Here is a 9,348-nt window from a genome sequence, read left to right as displayed (position 1 = left end):
CGTGCTTACTATGACTTGGGCACAGTGTGAGCGCTCCCGCCCTGAGCCGTGCTTACTATGACTGGGCACAGTGTGAGCGCTCCCGCCCTGAGCACGTGGTTACTATGAAGACATTAAATGTGAAATAAAAAAAACTATTTAGAAACACTTCTACGTGTCTGATTTGTTCAGGAATGGCGGCACCGATTTAACATAGTGAACGTGTCAGCGCTGTTATCGGGCGGCGTCCCGTCCTCTCACCCGCGGATCCCGGAGAAATAAAGACCAGTCAGAGAACAGAAAAGAATATCAGACCCGGGCGTTTACATTATTGTATTGTAAAAAAGACAGCATCCAATGGGACATTGCCACGCACCGACCGCGATCCACTGCCACGCACCGACCGCGATCCACTGCCACGCACCGACCGCGATCCACTGCCACGCACCGACCGCGATCCACTGCCACGCACCGACCGCGATCCACTGCCACGCACCGACCGCGATCCACTGCCACGCACCGACCGCGATCCACTGCCACGCACCGACCGCGATCCACTGCCACGCACCGACCGCGATCCACTGCCACGCACCGACCGCGATCCACTGCCACGCACCGACCGCGATCCACTGCCACGCACCGACCGCGATCCACTGCCACGCACCGACCGCGATCCACTGCCACGCACCGACCGCGATCCACTGCCACGCACCGACCGCGATCCACTGCCACGCACCGACCGCGATCCACTGCCACGCACCGACCGCGATCCACTGCCACGCACCGACCGCGATCCACTGCCACGCACCGACCGCGATCCACTGCCACGCACCGACCGCGATACACTGCCACGCACCGACCGCGATCCACTGCCACGCACCGACCGCGATACACTGCCACGCACCGACCGCGATCCCTTGCCAAGGAAGGACCTGCGGCTTATATCATGAACCGGGGGGCGTGTGCCGGGTGCCCCCCCCATTCACAGCCGGAGAGCCGGCTCTCTGCGCGGTATTATATGGCTTTGCAAAGACTTGCTGGTCTACTTCTGGAACAAGGATAATTACTGACCCCCAGAGCTTACTCTCTACCCGCCTCCCCAGAGATCACAACGTCTCCCACTTCAGAGGTCAGTAACGTCCTCCTCCTAGCCCCAGTGATGACATGAGTATTATTGCTGCTGTGCAGGCGGAGCGGTGATTGCGATGCTTGTCCGTGGTATGTGCGGTCAGGGGCAGGGGATGGGGGGCATCGTGCCGAGCGGGTACTCCTTCCGGAAATAACTGGATGGGCGCGGAGAGGCCGTAGAATGATAGGCGGAGATCTGGCCCGTGTCCGTGGCGAGGTTCGAGGCGGACGAGTGAATGTGTAGGAGGGGGACGCGGAGAAACGCCTCCTGACTGACCGCTGCAGAAAGTTCACAAACCGCTCGTCAGTATCCGGTATCAATTCTGCCAGGTCAGGGGGGGGGGCGGGGGTCAACTCCAGTCCTCAATGGCAGCCAACTGGTCAGGTATTAAGGATATCCCTGCTTCAGCACAGGTGGCTCAGTGGCTCAGTCGAAGCCACCTGTGCTGAAGCACAGACTTATTGAGCCACCTGTGCTGAAGCAGAGATATCCCTAATACTTGACCTGTGGGTGGCCATTAAGGACTGGAGCTGGCCACCCCGTGCTAGTTAATTGTTTTCCTGCTCATCCCCAATTCTGCTCTGATGCCCCTCGCACCCACCTACCCCTCAGTGACCCCCACCTCACCGTGGAGAGCACCTTGTGTTACCCCCGCACACTGGGTCTCACACCTCTGTGTGCGTTTGCTCCGTATACTCCAGCACTAGCTGCCCCCACGCGGGCGGCAAGGGCCCTAGGCCGTCTTTGCCGACTGGCTGCACGGCAAACTCCAGCCACCCCGGGGCAGGGGGGCAGGGGTCGGGCACTGCCAGGTCCACCACGCGGTAGACGCAGGCGTGCGCCAGTCCGAGGAGGTGAGGCTGGGAGGGGGGTTCCCGGTGGCAGGTCACCCCGCGGCAGTAGATGCGGAAGTGGCGGGCGGTGCCCGTGGGGTGAGACCAGCGCAGGGTGAGGCTGGCGTACAGCTGCCCGCTCTGTGGGTCCCTGCGCCAGCGAAGGTGAGAAAGGGAGAGGTCCGTGGGTTGTTGCGGGAGGGAGGGGGGCAGAGAGACATCCAGGACCTGAAAGGAGAGAGAGGCTCGGTCAGTGCACCCCCAAAAGAGGGAGATATCCGAGAGGAGGTAGGGTAAGAGGTCGGGGGTCAGAGGAGGCGGCAGAGTGAGAGGTCACTAGGCAGGGTGAGAGGTCAGGAGGCAGGATGAGGTCAGGGATCAGAGAGGAGGCAGGGTGAAAGGTCAGGGCTCAGAGAGAAGACAGTCAGTGGTCAGGGAGGAGGCAGGGTGAGAGGTCAGAGAGGAGGCAGGATGAGAGGTAAGAGAGGAGGCAGGGTGAGAGGTAAGAGAGGAGGCAGGATGAGAGGTCGGGGGTCAGAGGAGGCGGCAGAGTGAGAGGTCACTAGGCAGGGTGAGAGGTCAGGAGGCAGGGTGAGGTCAGGGATCAGAGAGGAGGCAGGGTGAGAGGTAAGAGAGGAGGCAGGGTGAGCGAGAGGCTCTCACATTACCCTGATCTCTCCGAGGCGACACGTGAAGTTCTCCTCCTGCTGATCGGGCGTCAGGCGGGACAGACGGACGGACAGACTGGTCAGAATACAGCCACTCAGCTCCACCTCGTAATACCTGGGAGGAAATAAGTGCCAGCCGTGGTAAACACATATAAACGCGCACACACATGTATACACGCACACACGCACACACACACACACATGTATACACGCACACACACATGTATACACGCACACACGCATACACGCACACACACACACACACATGTATACACGCACATACTAACAAAGTGGAGGACCAGGGCACTACGGATTTGTAGAAAATACATTTATTCTAGGCACACACATGTTTCGAGCTGTACATAGCTCTTTCCCAAGCTTTGTACAGCTCGAAACGCTGTGTGTGCCTAGAATAAATTTATTTTCTACAAACCCGTAGTGCCCGGGATCCTCCACTCTGTTCATATACTTTGAAATTACACCAGACAGGTTTTTTCCCTGAACCACGGAGCACTGGTACCGCTAACTGCAAGTATATCTTTTATACTATATTAGTGAAAGCACTGTATGTTTGCCTGCCTGCCTGCCTGGATGTCCGGTGTCCCTAGGGGAAATCTCATTGGTCCCTTGGTCCGCCCCCGCACACCTCTCATTGGCCTGAGGCGGAGTGACGGGCCAAAGAACACACAGGGACACACACACACAGGGACACACACACACAGGGACACACACTCTCCCCCGTCAGTTGGACCGCAGCTCACCTTCCACCCCCCCCCCTCCTCTCCCGGTGCCCCTCCTCTCCCGGTGCCCCTCACTCTCCCGGTGCCCCTCACTCTCCCGGTGCCCCTCACTCTCTCCCCCCTCCCCACCTCACCCAAATCCCCACGCTCCGCAACATCCCCAGCCGCACCATCACCCTCACCGTGCGCCGCGGAGGAAGCGCGGCCCTGCTGCTCAGCAGCAAACTCCAGGCTCTTCCCCCCTCACGGCGCGGCCCTCCTGCTCTCCCCCTCACGTGCGCCGCTACCGGAGAGGGGAAGCGGCGCGGGACTCCCCATCACGTGCGCCGATACCGGAGAGGGGAAGCGTCGCGGGACTCCCCATCACGTGCGCCGCTACTGGAGAGGGGAAGCGGCGCGGGACTCCCCATCACGTGCGCCGCTACCGGAGAGGGGAAGCGCGGCGCGGGACTCCCCCTCACGTGCGCCGCTACCGGAGAGGGGAAGCGCGGCGCGGGACTCCCCCTCACGTGCGCCGCTACCGGAGAGGGGAAGCGCGGCGCGGGACTCCCCATCACGTGTGACGCTACCGGAGAGGGGAAGCGCGGCGCGGGACTCCCCATCACGTGTGACGCTACCGGAGAGGGGAAGCGCGGCGCGGGACACCTGCCACTCTTGCCCCCCCCCCAGCTTCCCGAACTCACCTCCTGCCCCAGCCAGATGCCACGGGGTCAAGGTAAGTCACACACCGTCTCCCACCCACGCACTGTCACCCAGTCACCCACACACCCACCCAGTCACTTTCACCCACTCAGTCACCCACTCAGTCACTCACTCAGTCACCCACTCAGTCACTCACTCAGTCACCCACCCACTCAGTCACCCACCCACTCAGTCACCCACCCACTCAGTCACCCACCCACCCACTCACTTAGTCACCCAAAAAATCACTTAGTCACCCACCCACTCACTCAGTCACCCACCCACTCAGTCACCCACCCACTCACTCAGTCACCCACCCACTCACTCAGTCACCCACTCAGTCACCCACCCACACACCCACCCAGTCACCCACTCAGTCACCCACACACCCACCCAGTCACCCACCCAGTCACTTTCACCCAGTCACCCACTTTCACCCAGTCACCCACCCACCCACTCAGTCACCCACCCACTCAGTCACCCACTCACTCAGTCACCCACTCAGTCACCCACCCACACACCCACCCAGTCACCCACCCAGTCACCCACCCAGTCACTTTCACCCAGTCACCCACTTTCACCCAGTCACCCACCCACTCAGTCACCCACCCACTCAGTCACCCACTCAGTTACCCACCCATTCAGTCACCCAGTCACCCATTCAGTCAGTCACCCATTCAGTCAGTCACCCAGTCACCCACCCATTCAGTCAGTCAGTCACCCACTCACCCACCCAGTCACCCACTCACCCACCCAGTCAGTCACCCACTCACCCACCCAGTCAGTCACCCACTCACCCACCCAGTCAGTCACCCACTCACCCACCCAGTCAGTCACCCACTCACCCACCCAGTCAGTCACCCACTCACCCACCCAGTCACCCACTCACCCACCCAGTCAGTCACTCACCCACCCAGTCAGTTACCCACCCACCCAGTCACCCATTCACCCACCCAGTCAGTCTCCCACTCACCCACCCAGTCAGTCTCCCACTCACCCACCCAGTCAGTCTCCCACTCACCCACCCACCGACCCAACTCACCCACCCAACCACCGACCCAAAGTCACCCACTGACCCAAAGTCACCCACCCACTGACCCAAAGTCAAACCGACCCAAAGTCACCCACCCACCGACCCAAAGTCACACACCCACCGACCCAAAGTCACACACCCACCCACCCAAAGTCAAACCGACCCAAAGTCACCCACCCACCGACCCAAAGTCACCCACCCACCGACCCAAAGTCAAACCGATCCAAAGTCACCCACCCACTCAGTCACCCACCCACTCAGTCAAGTGTCACACACCCACCCAGTCACACCCACCCAGTCAGTCACCCACCCACCCAGTCACCCATTCACCCACCCAGTCAGTCTCCCACTCACCCACCCAGTCAGTCTCCCACTCACCCACCCAGTCAGTCTCCCACTCACCCACCCACCGACCCAACTCACCCACCCAACCACCGACCCAAAGTCACCCACTGACCCAAAGTCACCCACCCACTGACCCAAAGTCAAACCGACCCAAAGTCACCCACCCACCGACCCAAAGTCACACACCCACCGACCCAAAGTCACACACCCACCGACCCAAAGTCAAACCGACCCAAAGTCACCCACCCACCGACCCAAAGTCACCCACCCACCGACCCAAAGTCAAACCGACCCAAAGTCACCCACCCACTCAGTCACCCACCCACTCAGTCAAGTGTCACACACCCACCCAGTCACCCACACACTCAGTCAACTCAGTCACCCACCTAGCTGTCAAGGGGGGGGGGGAAGCCTAACCCTGTCGTACGCCCCCCCAAAATTATATCCCGGGCAACGCCGGGTCTCTCAGCTAGTTGCTTATATTATACATTTATAGGTGTGCAGACATAACTCTTTATTGATTACATGCACATACTCACACATGTATGCATACAGGTATACATACACGCATACACACATGTATACATACACGCATACACACATGTATACATACACGTATGCATACATGTATGCACACAGGATCAGCAATTCCAGCCTGACATGGACACACGCACTCTCAGCCTCACACCATGGCACCCACATGCAGACCGGATCACTCAGGGCCCCGTCCTCATTCTCACCTTTGCTTCCAGCTGCCTTTGCCCTGCTGCTGGGCGTCGGTGAGGAGTAGCGGGGGTTCGGACAGGAGCTGCAGGCTCTGCTCCTTACTCTGCTCTGCGGTACACAGCGGGAACATCAGGGGACACCGTGTGACATCACAGGACACAGCGGGAACATCACAGGACACAGGGGGAACATCACAGGACACAGGGGGAACATCAGGAGACACCGTGTGACATCACAGGACACAGCGGGAACATCAGGGGACACCGTGTGACATCACAGGACACAGCGGGAACATCAGGAGACACCGTGTGACATCACAGGACACAGCGGGAACATCAGGAGACACCGTGTGACATCACAGGACACAGCGGGAACATCAGGAGACACCGTGTGACATCACAGGACACAGCGGGAACATCAGGAGACACCGTGTGACATCACAGGACACAGGGGAAACATCACAGGACACAGGGGGAACATCGCAGGACAACGCGGGAACATCACAGGACACAGGGGGAACATCACAGGACACAGAGTGACATCACAGGACAAGGCGTGACATCACAGGACAACGCGGGAACATCACAGGACACAGGGGGAACATCACAGGACACAGAGTGACATCACAGGACAAGGCGTGACATCACAGGACAACGCGGGAACATCACAGGACTCAGCGGGAACATCACAGGACAATGTGTGAAATCACAGGACGCAGTATGACATCACAGAAAACAGCTGTTAACATCTTAGCTTTTGAAATGTTTACAGTCCTCCCAGTGACAGGAACACAGCCCCGTCCTGTCCACCTGACCCCGTCCTGTCCACCTGACCCCGTCCATCCCCGTACCCATTAGTCAGTCCTGCCCCTGTCCCCCCCCCCATACATGTCACACAGGTGACCTCTCCTCTCACCGGTCAGTCCAACGATGCTCTCCACGCTGCAGGATGGGGAGTCCCGCGTCCTCAGCTCCAGCGATACTGCGACATTGGGGGTCCCCTCCAGCTTATATACCAGGAACAGCAGGAGCTTCGGGGGGGCTGGGACAAGCAGCGAGAACAGCCTGGAGACCCCCACACAGAACCCCCCATCAGGCACAGATCAGACCCCCATCCCCCCCAACCTACACTCAAACCCAATTCAGAGGCTGTTACCGGTGGCAGTGATCTAACACTGACCCCTCCCGGCAGCTGACCTCACAGAGACCCCCTCTGGATGCTGACTACACAGTGACCCCATTGGTGATCATGCCCCAGACTGACCTCCCAGTGACCCCAACGGTGAGAATGACATCACACTGACCCAGTCAGTAAGAATGACCTCACACTGACCCAACCAGTGAGAATGACCCCACAGTGACCCCACCAGTGAGAATGACCCCACAATGACCATGCCGGTGCAAATGACCTCACACTGACCCGCCAGTGAGAATAACCCCACACTGACCTCACAGTGACCATGCCAGTGAGAATGACCTCAGTGACCCTGCCAGTGAGAATAACCAAAAACTGACCTCACAGTGACCCTGCCAGTGTGAATGACCTCACAGTGACCCTGCCAGTGTGAATGACCTCACAGTGACCCTGCCAGTGAGAATGATCTCACAGTGACCCTGCCAGTGAGAATGATCTCACAGTGACCCTGCCAGTGAGAATGACCTCAGTGACCCTGCCAGTGAGAATGACCACAAACTGACCCTACCAGTGTGAATGACCCCACACTGACCCTACCAGTGTGAATGACCCCACACTGACCTCACAGTGACCCAGCCAGTGAGAATGACCTCACAGTGACCCTGCCAGTGAGAATGACCACAAACTGACCCTGCCAGTGAGAATAACCCCATATTGACCTCCCACTGATCCCGCCAGTGAGAATGACCCCACACTGACCTCACAGTGATCCTGCCAGTGAGAATGACCTTACACTGACACCGCTGGTGAGAATGACCCCATAGTGACCCCGCCGGTGAGAATGACCCTACACTGACTTCACAGTGACCCTGCCAGTGAGAATGACCTCACAATGACCCCATTGGTGATCATGACCCAGACTGACCTCCCAGTGACCCCACCGGTGAGAATGACATCACACTGACCCAGTCAGTAAGAATGACCTCACACTGACCCCACCGGTGAGAATGACCCCACAGTGACCCCACCAGTGAGAATGTCCCTACAATGACCATGCCGGTGCAAATGACCTCACACTGACCCACCAGTGAGAATAACCCCACACTGACCTCACAGTGACACTGCCAGTGAGAATGACCTCAGTGACCCTGCCAGTGAGAATAACCACAAACTGATCTCACAGTGACCCTGCCAGTGAGAATGATCTCACACTGACCTCACAGTGACCCTGCCAGTGAGAATGATCTCACACTGACCTCACAGTGACCCTGCCAGCGAGAATGATCTCACAGTGACCCCGCCAGTGAGAATGATCTCACACTGACCTCACAGTGACCCTGCCAGAGAATGATTTCACAGTGATCCCGCCAGTGTGAATGATCTCACACTGACCTCAGTGACCCTGCCAGTGAGAATGATCTCACAGTGACCCCGCCAGTGAGAATGATCTCACACTGACCTCACAGTGACCCCGCCAGAGAATGATCTCACAGTGACCCCGCCAGTGTGAATGATCTCACACTGACCTCAGTGACCCCGCCAGTGAGAATGATCTCACACTGACCTCACAGTGACCCTGCCAGAGAATGATTTCACAGTGACCCCGCCAGTGTGAATGATCTCACACTGACCTCAGTGACCCTGCCAGTGAGAATGATCTCACAGTGACCCCGCCAGTGAGAATGATCTCACACTGACCTCACAGTGACCCCGCCAGAGAATGATCTCACAGTGACCCCGCCAGTGTGAATGATCTCACACTGACCTCAGTGACCCTGCCAGTGAGAATGATCTCACACTGACCTCACAGTGACCCTGCCAGTGAGAATGATCTCACACTGACCTCACAGTGACCCTGCCAGTGAGAATGATCTCACAGTGACCCCGCCAGTGTGAATGGCCTCACAGTGACCCTGCCAGTGAGAATAATCTCACAGTGACCTCGCCAGTGAGAATGACCACAAACTGACCCTGCCAGTGTGAATAACCCCACACTGACCTCACAGTGACCCTGCCAGTGAGAATAACCCCATACTGACCTCCCACTGATCCCGCCGGTGAGAATGACCCCTCACTGACC

The 9,348-nt window shown here is 58.4% G+C and overlaps 1 protein-coding gene across 1 annotated transcript in view; it reads right to left on the bottom strand.

Moving 5' to 3' along the window:
- Positions 1-297: 297 nt before the first annotated feature.
- The window catches only part of ENGASE (endo-beta-N-acetylglucosaminidase), a 41,401-nt gene continuing 32,350 nt past the window's right edge, over positions 298-9,348 (bottom strand). The window contains exons 12-15 of the mRNA XM_075579751.1: positions 7,050-7,198; positions 6,149-6,242; positions 2,610-2,724; positions 298-2,169 (exon numbers count right to left, since the gene is read on the bottom strand). Of these exons, the coding sequence (XP_075435866.1) occupies positions 1,774-2,169; positions 2,610-2,724; positions 6,149-6,242; positions 7,050-7,198 (754 nt within the window). The 3' untranslated portion in view covers positions 298-1,773. The remainder of the gene's footprint in view (positions 2,170-2,609; positions 2,725-6,148; positions 6,243-7,049; positions 7,199-9,348) is intronic.

This window comes from Ascaphus truei, chromosome 22, assembly GCF_040206685.1.
Source record: "Ascaphus truei isolate aAscTru1 chromosome 22, aAscTru1.hap1, whole genome shotgun sequence".
NCBI lineage: Eukaryota > Metazoa > Chordata > Amphibia > Anura > Ascaphidae > Ascaphus > Ascaphus truei.
Note: the sequence above shows the minus strand (reverse complement) of the source record. Positions and strands in the feature narration are given on the sequence as shown.